Raw genomic sequence first — 13,365 nt, forward strand, 5'->3', positions numbered from 1 at the left:
ATGAGTAGTTCCCCCACAAGGTGGTGAATTCACTCCCGTTGAAGAAGACTCATTCGGGTCATACTCTTGGTTGTTTACAAACCCGTGGTATCGAAGACAACCTAGGGAACCCAAGTTGAAGAGGAACCACTTTCAGTAAACCCCATTGAAGTAGAATATCCTATAATGGCGAACGATAATAGAACCATTCGTGAGATAAGAGCAAGAAACTACGATGAACAACCATTATGCATCACATACCCTCCTTTGGGAGCAAATGCCAACATTGAAATTAAAGGTTTCTTCATTCACAACTTACCCAAATTTCATGGGCAAGCGGGAAATGATCCTAACCGGCACTTCTCGGAGTTTTACATGATGTGTGAAGGAGCTATTCCAAATGGAGCGACGGAAGACCAAATCAAGCTTCGTGCCTTTCTGTTTTCCTTGATGGATGCGGCTAAGGATTGGATTTTCTATCTTACTCCGGGGTCCATAAGTACTTGGAAATAAATGAAAGCGGCCTTCCTTGAGAAATTCTATTCTGACTCACGCCACAACCGTGCAAAAAAGGCAATCACCACCTTAAAGCAAGACCATGGGGAAACCATGTATGAATATTGGGAAAGATTTAAGAGGTTAGTGGCTCAATGCCCATACCATGGGTTGAGTGGAGATGACCTTCTTGTTAAGTTTTATGAGGGTTTAGGCCAAGAAGATCAAAGGATGGTCAATTCCGCCACCGGGGGAGGTTTGGAGAATTATTCTATAGCGGATGCGAATGAGATCATTGAGAAACTTGCCTCAACCATAAGAAATTATGGTAGAAGTCAAAGGGGATCAAGAAATACATCTTCAATGGGAACCTCCTCCTCTTCTAATCAAAATCTTGAGCAAAGTGTGAATGACCTAACTCACCTAGTGAAAAACATGATAGGAAACACTCCAAATAAGGAAGGGAGTAAAAGGAATCAAGTGGAATGCAACTATTACCAAGGTCCTCATTTGGAGGAAGCTTGCCCCATTATGATTGAAGAAGGAATTGGGGTGGAAAATGTGAGTGCAATGGGTTATGGAAATTACAATGCTAGGAATCCTTCCAGGGGAGGATATTACAATTATGACCCTAATGGTAACACCTACAATGTTGGGAGTAGAGACAACACTCGTCTTAGTTGGGGTGGTGGCATTTCCAAAAGCTTTGTTAATGGCCAATTCAATCACTTGAGAAACCAAAATTCTCGACAAGGTCAAGGTTCCAATTTTCAAGGAAATAGGAATGGAAATTCCAACAACCAAGGTCGAAACCAAAGCCAAGGTCAATCATCCCAATTTGGAAACAAAGGTAACAACACCAATTCTCAAAAGGAACCAAGTGTTCAAGACTTGCTTAAGAATATTTTGCAAGAGCAAGTTAAAACAAACAAGAGGTTTGACAAGATTGATGCCGATAAGGGTGTTAGTGATGCCAAGGTTGCCAACCTTGAGGTCCAACTTGGACAAATTGCCCAAGAACTTGCCAAAAAAAACAAAGGAATTCTACTTCTATTCCCTCCACTACATTCCCTCCTAGGGAAAATGCTAGTGCTATGACATTGAGGAAGGGGAGAACTTTAGAATCTCCTCCAATGAAGAAGAGAAGGGCTAAGTCACAAGAAAAGGTCATTGACATCGAAAAGAAAATTTAAGAAGAGCTTGTGATTGAACAAGAAAAAGGGACATCTTCAAAAGCTAATGAGGAAGAAGAAAAGAATCCTTTGAACTTTGACAAACGAAAGAAAGGAAGCACCAACACCAAGGATCAAATTGAGGAGATCGAAAGAGAATATGAACCGGAGGTACCATTTCCTAGTGCCCTCACAAATCCCAAGAAGTTTGATAAAGACTCCGATCTTTATGAAACTTTTAGGAAATGTGAGGTCAACATCCCTCTTTTTACTATCATTAAATCCGTCCCTAGGTATGCAAAGTTTCTCAAGGAACTTTGCACCCCTAAATGGAAGCCAAGGAAAGGAGTTGAAAGAGTCACGGTTAGTAGGCATGTCTCGGCAATATTCAAACGAAATCTTCCCAAAAAGTGTGATGATTCGGGCATGCTAACTATACCGTGCTCAATTGGAGGCAAAGCTTTTGCTAGAGCTATGCTAGACTCGGGGTCCTCTATTAATGTCATGCCTTACTCCGTTTATGAGACCCTAGAATTGTCTCCCTTGTCTAAGACCAATGTTGTGATCCAATTGGCGGACCGCTCTACAATTCACCCCAAAGACCTTGTAGAAGATGTGTTAGTAGAGGTTGATAAGTTCATGTTTCTGGCCAACTTTTATGTTTTAGACATGGAACCGGATTCCAAGGCTACACCCCTTTTGCTAGGGAGGCCTTTTATGAGAACCTCTAAAACAAAGCTTGACATGTATGATGGAAATTTGACCATGGAATTTGAAGGGAAAATCTTAAAGTATAATGTGTATGAGACAATGAAAAAGACCGATGATTTGAGCTTTTGCTACTTTCTTGATATAATTGAACCATTGGCAAATCGAGTCTACCAATTGAGTCATAGGGACCCACTTGAAGTGGCCCTTACTAACAATGTCGAGAAGGAAGGGTTGCGGTTTTTGTTGTCTCATGATGTGCAGGAAAGTATAGAAGCTTTGGAGAAGGAAGAACCATTAGAAGAATCTAAGGAGGAAGAAGAAATGAAAGAAATTGAGGAGGAAATGCCGAGCCAAGGCGCAACCTGCGCAAACCCAGGGCGCAGCCTGCGCAGCTCACCAGCGCAGCCTACGCACTTCCCAGCTCCACTAAACCTTGTTTTTCCTCTTCTTCTTATGACTACCAAGCCAAATTCCTTCCCCTAGAGGCCTCCCTTGAAAGGTCACTCCCCTCCATTATAAAACCACCCACTCCCAATCTAAAACCACTTCCCGACCACTTGAAGCACATTTTTCATGGGAAAAACAACACCATACCCCTCATAATCTCAAACCAACTTGAGGGTGACCAAGAGAAGAGATTGGTGGATGTATTGCACAAATACAAGGAAGCTTTTGGGTGGAGCATTGCGGATCTTAAGGGGATAAACCCAAGCATATGCATGCACAAGATCCAGTTGGAGGGAGAAGCAAAGCCGGTTAGGCAACCGCAAAGGAGGTTAAACTCGCCAATGATGGAAGTGGTGAAAGAAGAGATCATCAAATTACTCCTAATGGGAATTATCTACCCCATTAGCGATTCTCAATGGGTAAGTCCTACTCAATGTGTACCTAAAAAGGGTGGGGTGACGGTAATCGAAGGCAAAGAAGGAGCTTTAATTCTCACTCGGATTCAAATCGGGTGGAGAGTTTGCATCGATTATCGCCGCCTAAATGCGGTGACATTTAAAGACCATTTCCCCTTACCCTTTCTAGACCAAATGCTAGAGAGGCTAGGGGGAAGGAATTCTATTGTTTTTTGAACGGGTACTCCGGGTACTTTCAAATCCCCATATGCCTGGAGGATCTATCCAAAACAACATTCACATGCCCTTTCGGAACATATGCATACCGAAGGATGCCCTTCGGTTTGTGTAATGCTCCGGGTACATTTCAACGATGTATGGCGAGTCTTTTCTCTGATCTTGTAGAAAAAGTCTTAGAGGTTTTCATGGACGACTTCACCGTCCATGGAGACAACTTTGAAGCTTGCTTGGACCACCTAACTATGGTCCTATCAAGATGCACGGAGTCACACCTTGTGTTGAATTCCGATAAATGTCACTTTATGGTTAAAAGCGGCATAGTGTTAGGACACATAGTCTCAAAGAGAGGGATTGAGATGGATGTGGCTAAGGTGGAAGTAATCAAAACCTTGCCATATCCCACTAAGACTCGGGAGATAAGGTCGTTCCTAGGACACTCGGGCTTCTACCGTAGATTTATTAAAGACTTTTCCAAGATCGCTTACCCCTTGTGCAAGCATTTGCACAAGGATGTGGAGTTTGTTTTTGATGATGTTTTTAGGGTGGCATTCGATTCTTTGAAAGAGAGGCTTGTGACGGCCCCGATAATTCAAGCTCCAAAATGGCATTCCTTTTGAAATCATGACCGATGCTAGCGATTATGCCCTTAGCGCAGTTTTAGGCCAAAGGGAGGGGAAAGTAGCTCATGTGATACAATATGCTTCTTCACTTTTGAATAATGCTCAACGAAACTACACCACCACGGAAAAGGAGTTCTTGGCGGTGGTGTATGCCATTGAAAAGTTTCGGGCTTATCTCTTGTGTGCTAAGGTCATTATTTATACCGATCACAAATCCATAAGGCAACTCGTAGACAAGAAGGACACCAAGGCAAGGCTAATGAGATGGGTTCTTTTGTTGAGTGAGTTTGACATCGAAATTAAAGACAAGCAAGGGAGTGCCAATTTGGTAGCCGACCATTTGAGTAGGCTTCACATCAATGAGGATCTAGTGAAGACCATGGGAGTAGTGGATGGCAGCTTACCACATGAATCTTTATATGCTATGAAATCCGTTGAGCCTTGGTATGCTAACCTTGTCAACTACATGGTGACTAGGAAATTTCCCACATCCTTGTCTTCTAGCCAACGCCATAAGTTGAAGAGTATTTCCCGCTACTTCATATGAGATGACCCCTACTTTTGGAAGATGTGCCAAGATAATATCATCCGACATTACATTCCGGATGTGGAAATCCCCTCAATCCTCCAACATTGTCATGAGTACGCTTGTGGAGGGCACTTTGGTCCTCAAAGGACCGCCCGGAAAATCTTGGAGTGTGGGTTCTATTGACCTAATATTTTCCGGGATGCCCAAGCTTATGTGAAGACGTGTGATCAGTGTCAACGATGTGGAAACATATCTCGACGGCACGAGATGCCTCAACAACCTATCCTCTTTTGTGAAGTATTTGATGTGTGGGGGATCGACTTCATGGGTCCCTTTCCGAATTCAAGTGGGTTTCTTTATATCTTGCTCGTGGTTGACTATGTCTCAAAGTGGGTGGAGGCGATCCCCACAAGAGTTGATGATGCCAAGACCGTGTCTAGCTTTATTCAAAGCTTTATCTTCTCAAGATTTGGTTTCCCTAAGGCTATCATAAGTGATCGGGGGACACATTTTTGCAACCGGGTTATTCAAGGATTGTTGAAGAAATATGGAGTCCTTCATAAGGTCTCCACCGTTTATCACCCTCAAACAAACGGGCAAGTGGAAGTGTCCAATCGTGAGATTAAAGGGATCCTTGAAAAAACGGTGAACCCGGACTGGAAGGATTGGAGCAAGCGGTTGGATGATGCATTATGGGCATACCGCACGGCGTATAAGACTCCTATTGGCATGTCTCCCTATCGTCTCATATATGGGAAGACATGACACCTACGGTGGAAGTTGAGCACAAATCCTATTGGGCTATCAAATCTTTCAATCAAAGTGTGGATCAAGCGGGGTTGCACCGGAAGTTGCAAATTCAAGAAATGGAGGAAATCCGGTTAGACTCTTTTGACAACGTCGCGATCTACAAGGAAAAAGTTCGGATATGGCATGATAAGATGATATCCCTAGAAGCTTTGAGGAAGGAGACAAGGTCCTTGTGTTCCAAAATCGGTTCAAACATTTCCGGGAAAGTTGCGATCCCGGTGGTTCGGTCCTTACATTGTGAAGAAAGTGCATCCACACGGGCGGTGGATGTAGAGACTCCCAACTCGGGAAAGTTTATCAAAGTCAGTGGACAACGAATCAAAGTCTACCATGAAGGGATGCAAGGCCTTGAAGAAGAAGAAGAGATTCGATTGGAGGATCCCGTCTACAAAGACTAATTCTCAAGAAGCATTATGTCGAGCCATCGACATTAAATAACGGCAAATTTGTAAATATAGTATCTCAATTTAATTGTTTTCCTACTGTAGTTCATTACCGTAATTTACTTCCTTGCATGTTAACTTCGTTTAACAATTTAATTTGCATTGAAATTTAAGAAGCACTTGAGGTTCGTTAAATGATGTAGTGATTTGCAAAAACCCTCTTGAAATGTACCCGAGGCATCTTCGGGATCTGTCCTTGGATGTTTGCGGACAAAGGTTCGCCAGCCATGAGGCGGTCGACTAATGGACCGTGGGAATAGCCGCGTCAAATGGGCTTGTTTGAACGTAGCGAACTTGTGATGCCACCGTGAACTTGAATGAGAATAGCCGCGTCAAATGGGCTTGTTTGAACGTAGCGAACTCGTGATGCCGCTGTGGAAATAGTTGATACCGTCGTAAAGTATCAAAATTAAATTTATATTCCGAACTAAAACTATAGATAGTGATAGTAAGGGTCGAACCACAGGGAGGTAGGGAATTATTAGTTGCTTTCTATTTTAGTCTAAGGGTAACAATGAGGGGGGGTTTTGATTGATTTATAATTAAACTAAATACAAATAAATAAATAGGCAAATGAAACTGACGATGTAAACGATGATAAAAAGGATGCTAAGACGATCGGTTCATTGTAGCTACGATGACGCAAGTCCTAGGTAAATCTAGAATAATCACGTAAGGTGGGAAAATAAGAAGTCCTCTCAGACCAACTTAACAAGTAGCGCCGCTCAGCCTAAGCTACTAGTCCCTAGGTCTCACTAATACTAGCTCACGCCCTCAAAAGTGATTCCTAATGCCTAAATTTTACTTTATCTTACGATCTTAATATAATTTAGTCGTTCAATTGGTAGTCTATTGCCCTCCCCTCTCTTTCGATCTATTGGGTCGGTCAATTCCTAAGAATTTAACAAATAGCCTCTCGGTCTTTTATCAAAAATTGCAATTAAATCAATTGAACAATGCTAATTCTTACGCGATGTAGTCGATCGACTAGTCTAGGCAATGATCGATCGACCGAATTCGATCGATCGACTATTGACATCAGTCGATCGACCAAACCCCGAAATAGGTCTACCTATTCTACGTCGTCTACGCCACAAATTCCCTCACATATTAGCAAAGGGTGATTAGCTACGCATTTTAATATTGCTAACAACAACGAAATTGAAATAAACGATATGGGAAAACATAATTTGAATGATTAAAGCAATAAAACGAAATAAAGAGGCTATGGTTCGGGATTCTAATCTATCAATTCTATGCTAATGACAAAATAAAGTAGAAACTGAAATTAAGGACAAAATAATACCGAAGTAGGAAGCAAGAATTGAATCTGAAAGCAAGCAAGGAACTTTATTGAGAAATTAATGTAAACTAAAGAACCCTAAATTTTTGATGATGAAAACTGAATGATAAAACTCAAAGCTAAAGCTACGTTATATAGGAATATCACGCAACTCTTATTCCTAAACCTAATATACAATGGGCTTAAGCTAAATCTCGTCTTTAAATTCTCGTCAGACTCGTGGAGTGGTCGATCGACCACTTGGACCAGTCGATCGACCAACAACGTTGTACAGAATTGCATTCTGACGATTCCTGCAGCGCGCACCGATCTTAAAACAGCTTCCATTTCTTCGTTACTTAGTCAAATCAGGCGTTCTATGCGGCGTTGGAAAGCTAAGAGGATAAACTTTCACCTCCAATTGGAATCACTCGATTATCAGGTGTATAACTCGAGATATAGTCATTTTAAGCAGCCTGCAATGTCGAGAAGCACTTCTTTGCTTGTTTAAGCTTTGCAACTTGTACGCAACCATGCTTTTGCTATCTTCAGGCCTTGAAACGCGCACCAAGCTCGCTTACCGAGTAAATACTTCATGTCAAATGCAATGCCTAGTACTCGGGGACAGATTTGGCTCATTATCTACTCAATTCCGCAATAATCTGCAATATTACATAAAAAGGCGGAAGTCGACGAAAAGGGACAAATAGTAGAATAAACTGCTAATAATAGACATAAAATGCGTGGAAATAAAGATGTAAAACATCATATTATAGACACGCATCAAACTTCCCCAAACCAAACCTTTGCTTGTCCCCAAGCAAACTAAATGCAAATCTAAATCTAGATAGAAAGGAGCAAAACATGGACAAACTGAAAATCGTCTACTTAAATTAATTCAATGCATATGAATCAACTACTAATAGCTCAAAGTCACGCAAACGAATTTATGCATATTTCGAAAAGATTTTGAACGTTTGACCTTGCAAGACTTTCAAGATTGGACTCTCCCGGGTCACTCTTCTCTCAACAAAGCAAATGGTAAGCAATTTATATGTAAGAGAGAAAGAGATAAAAGTCGCTCACCTAGACTCAACCAACATGATCATGCATGCAATATAGTATGATAAGTAATTCTAGCTACCGTGCACATACATTCCAACCATTCGGGGTCCATCACATGCCGAATACTTGCAAAGATTTGGATAAGTGAGGCTATGGGTAAGAAGAGGCAAAACAATATGGGAATGAGAGGGAAATAGCCAAGCTAGCATCCTAACAAACCGAATAAAACATCCACTTCTAACTCAATGAAATAAGCTCAAATGCCTTAATGAATTAGGCAAACACTTCACTAATCTAAATAACACTCCTCATAAAATATAAAGCAAACATAGGAGTAAACTTTTTTCTTCTCTTTTTTTTCTTTGCCGTTTTTTTTTTCGGCAGTCACTATATTTTTCAATTTTTTTCATTTTTCTTTTCTCCTTCATTCATTACCAACTTCATAGAGTGCAAATCGAGCCAAAATTGATACAATACAACGAATACCACTAAAACTACTAAACTAGCTCAGCAAAGGGTAGGCTTAGTTTATGGATTGTAACTAAAGGGTCAACTGGCAATTTTTTGGCTAATGTGAAGCTAATGGGTAAAATGAATAAAAGGGATTTTCGCAAGCATTCTCCAAACATGCAATACCAACCACTAACCCGAATGTATGCAGGCAAAAAGCAATTAAATGTCATACTTGTGCAAATTAATGTTACACGATATGCAGGGAGTAACTACTCACAATCCTAAATGAAACTGGTCATGAATGACACCAGTTATATGTTTGCCAAAATTTCAAGTCAAGTCTAATTGTTCAACAAATTTTGAAACGAAATTCGAGATATTGGAAAAACTTTTGCTAAAAATGTGATAAAATGCAGGGTTTAAGCAAAAAGACAGCTATCAGCAATGAATACTCCAATCTGACTCAACTTAATATGCAAAATTAAACGTGATATTTTTGAATTTCTGAAAAAAAAATTTGAATTTTTTTTGTTTTTTGTATATATAACGGAAATTAGATAACAATGCAAGACAGAAAATAAACGTGAATGCAAAACAAAATAAATGCAACGCAAAACCCTTCCCCAAACCAAATCACACAATGTCCCCATTGTGCAAAATCATATAAAAGAAAATAGCAAAGGAAATGGGATTTTGCGATAAGAAACTAAATAAGACATGGAATTGGGACTCGGAAACTTACAAGATTTTAAGCGCAAAAGGAAACCTCCCCAAACCAGCGTGAGCTAGGAGGTTTCAGTAGCCAGCAGTGCTACCATAAAGTACCTGAAAAGAAACAAAAGTACCGCGCATAATTCCGAGAAAGCAATTTATGAAACGCAAAGTTATGTGCAAAAAGAAAAACAGAAGAAAACAGAAATAAATCGACCAAACACAGCAGGGGAATGGTCGTGAACAGGTACAGCAGCGAAAAGCGGTCGATCGACCATACCTCCCAGTCGATCGACCAAGGTGACAGGAAACAGAAGCTCCTGGAGTCGCGGCTCAATCGATCGACCATGAAGGGCAGTCGATCGACCGAGATACCTGCTGTAAGTTTCTGATTTCTTCGAATTAGCTCAATAAATTGAACTAATATGGTCTATGAACCTGCAAATACACACAATAACGCGCCCAAAATTGCGCTAAACCCAAATGTAAAGTCTAAAGAGTTGTAAAACAAAGCTTATTCGCAAAATAACAAAAATCACACTCAGGGTTGCCTCCCGGCTAGCGCTGGTTTCAGTCAGGTCCCGCTCGACCTCTTTTTCCTCAGCCAACTACTCTGAATGAACCCAATCAAAACAGCTCAAAGCTCGCATCAACCTGTCAAAAAGCTGCGCATGTGCTACACAAAACAGTAAGTAGCACCATATTATAGAAATAGCATAGGAAATTAAAATATAATAATATTTAAGCCTAAAAAATTTCCTATGTAAGCTTCTAAAATCATTCACAAAATAATTCCGCCCTCCAGCTAAGGGCGGAATATAAAAGCTCAAGTTAACCACAGGTGGAGAATTAGAGAGCTCAGGAGCAATTGACTCAAAAATAACGCGAGTAGAATTAAGATGCTCAGACCGGCATGAACTGTGAGGTGGAGAAGTCTGGTCATCTAAAGGAGAAGGTGGATAATCATCCCAAATGCAAGGGGCGGTAAAGTCAATTGAGTCAATGGGGTTTCCTAAAATAGGCTCATCATCTATATCTTCATAAGTATCCCATTTGACCTCAAGACTGTCCAAATCTACCTCCTCACTCTCCCCATCGCTAGACTCGTCAAGATGGAGTTTCTCGAAGAGAACCTCCAAATCATCCTCACTATCTGTGCAAGAATCATAAAGGGGTTCTAAACTATCCTCATAAAAAGGATTGTCAACCACGCTAGTGGTCTCCTCTATGTCTCCGTCAGCATTTCCTAGATCGGTTTCTAAGGTCTCACCCACCCCCTCATTTGAGTCAACATGAAGAGAAAAGTTGGGTTTAAGAGATTCAGCAGCAAACCAATCAAAAAATTCTAATACCTCTTTTACGAGCATTACTGTGAAATCCCCCTTACCAATAGAATTTAGGTATGCTCGCGTAGGGTCATTCACTCCATGAATGATAGTCAAGCATGTTTGGAGTTCAGAGAATGCATCTCATCTGGGCTCGACCCACTCCATAAGCCTGGCAAAATAAGCGCCAAAAATTTCGTTCTCTTCCTGCGGAAATCTCAGATAGAACGACATGAGAACGGTCTCAAGGAACCGAGGTTCCCTGAGACTAAAGAAAGAAAGACTAAAATTAAAAAACAACTAAAAATTAGCGCTGCCTCCCCGGCAACGGCGCCAAAGTTTGATACCGTCGTAAAGTATCAAAATTAAATTTATATTCCGAACTAAAACTATAGATAGTGATAGTAAGGGTCAAACCACAGGGAGGTAGGGAATTATTAGTTGCTTTCTATTTTAGTCTAAGGGTAACAATGAGGAGGGGTTTTGATTGATTTATAATTAAACTAAATGCAAATAAATAAATAGGCAAATGAAACTGACGATGTAAACGATGATAAAAAGGATGCTAAGACGATCGCTTCATTGTAGCTACGACGACGCAAGTCCTAGGTAAATCTGGAATAATCACGTAAGGTGTGAAAATAAGAAGTCCTCTCAGACCAACTTAACAGTAGCGCCGCTCAGCGCCTAAGCTACTAGTCCCTAGGTCTCACTAATACTAGCTCACGCCCTGAAAAGTGATTCCTAATGCCTAAATTTTACTTATCTTACGATCTTAGTATAATTTAGTCGTTCAATTGGTAGTCTATTGCCCTCCCCTCTCTTTCGATCTATTGGGTCGGTCAATTCCTAAGAATTTAACAAATAGCCTCTCGGTCTTTTATCAAAAATTGCAATTAAATCAATTGAACAATGCTAATTCTTATGCGATGCAGTCGATCGACTAGCTGGGGCAGTCGATCGACCAGGTTTTCAGTCGATCGACTATTGACATTTGTAGATCGACCAAACCCCGAAACAGGTCTACTTATTCTACGTCGTCAACGCCACAAATTCCCTCACATCTTAGCAAAGGGTGATTAGCTACGCATTTTAATATTGATAACAACAACGAAATTGAAATAAACGATATGGGAAAACATAATTTGAATGATTAAAGCAATAAAACGCAATAAAGAGGCTATGGTTCGGGATTCTAATCTATCAATTCTATGCTAATGACAAAATAAAGTAGAAACTGAAATTAAGGACAAAATAATACCGAAGTAGGAAGCAAGAATTGAATCCGAAAGCAAGCAAGGAACTTTATTGAGAAATTAATGTAAACTAAAGAACCCTAAATTTTTGATGATGAAAACTGAATGATAAAACTCAAAGCTAAAGCTATGTTATATAGGAATATCACCCAACTCTTATTCCAAAACCTAATATACAATGGGCTTAAGCTAAATCTCGTCTTTAAATTCTCGTCAGACTCGTGGAGTGGTCGATCGACCACTTGGACCGATCGATCAATATTTGTCATTTAATTGCATTTCGACGATTCTGCAGCGCACCGATTTTAAAACAGCTGCCATTTCTTCGTTACTTGGTAAAATCAGGCGTTCTACACGGCGTTGGAAATCTAAGAGGATAAGCTTTCACCTCCAATTGGAATCACTCGATTATCAGGTTTAGAACTCGAGATATAGCCATTTTAAGCAGCCTACAATGTCGAGAAACACTTCTTTGCTTGTTTAAGCTTTGCAACTTGTACGCAACCATGCTTTTGCTATCTTCAGGCCTTGAAACGCGCACCAAGCTCGCTTCCCAAGTAAATACTTCATGTCAAATGCAATGCTTAGTATTAGGGGACAAATTTGGCTCATTATCTACTCAATTCCGCAATAATCTGCAATATTACATAAAAAGGCGGAAGTCGACGAAAAGGGACAAATAGTAGAATAAACTACTAATAATAGACATAAAATGCGTGGAAATAAAGATGTAAAACATCATATTATAGACACGCATCAATAGTGAATTTGAATTTTCACTATCACTGTTTTTGAAATGAGTGGGTTCCACGAGGAAGCCCCCTGCTGGTATTTGAAGGAATAATGAATTTGGAATCTTCACCATTCGTCGTTCTTCTTTGAATTTGAAGTAGCGGTTTCGATCGCCGTTTGTTTGAATTTTGAAGGAAATAGCAAATTTTAAATCTGCTATTATGTTTGAAGTGACGGTTTACGTGCCGCCGTTGACATTTGATGGAAATAGCGAATTTGGAATCTTCACTATTAATTGAAGTGACGGTTTATGTGCCGCCGTTGACATTTGATGGAAATAGTGAAATTTGAATCTTCACTATTAATTAAAGTGACGGTTTATGTGCCGCGGTTGACATGTGTGGTGAAAATAGTGTAATTCAATTTCCAGCTATTATTTTGAAAATGACGGTTTTAATCGCCATCGCTTGAAATTTGAAGAAATAGCGGATTTTGAATTTTCGCTATTATTTTTGAAACTTTTGAAGGAAAATAGTGAATTTGTTTTCACTATTATTTTTGAAGTTGGGGTTTTGATCGCCGTTTGTTTGAAATTTTCGAAAATAGCGTATTTAGATTTTCACTATTTGTTTTTTTTTTGTCTTTGAGAAAATGACGATTTTCAATATCGTCAATGAAAATTCGAAGTTTAATATGGAAA

General features: G+C 40.1%; 1 protein-coding gene across 1 annotated transcript; it reads left to right on the forward strand.

Annotated features, from left to right (window-relative positions):
- Positions 1-5,349: 5,349 nt before the first annotated feature.
- Positions 5,350-5,796, forward strand: LOC141649360 (uncharacterized). Its single transcript, XM_074458051.1, has one exon. The coding sequence runs from the start codon at positions 5,350-5,352 to the stop codon at positions 5,794-5,796; it is 447 nt and encodes a 148-aa protein (XP_074314152.1).
- The last annotated feature ends 7,569 nt before the right edge of the window (positions 5,797-13,365 follow it).

The sequence above is a fragment of the Silene latifolia genome, chromosome 3 (assembly GCF_048544455.1).
Source record: "Silene latifolia isolate original U9 population chromosome 3, ASM4854445v1, whole genome shotgun sequence".
Taxonomy (NCBI): Eukaryota; Viridiplantae; Streptophyta; class Magnoliopsida; order Caryophyllales; family Caryophyllaceae; genus Silene; species Silene latifolia.

Excerpts from the sequence above, each read along its gene's own strand:
- LOC141649360 (XM_074458051.1), top strand. The coding sequence starts at position 5,350 with ATGACACCTACGGTGGAAGTTGAGCACAAATCCTATTGGGCTATCAAA.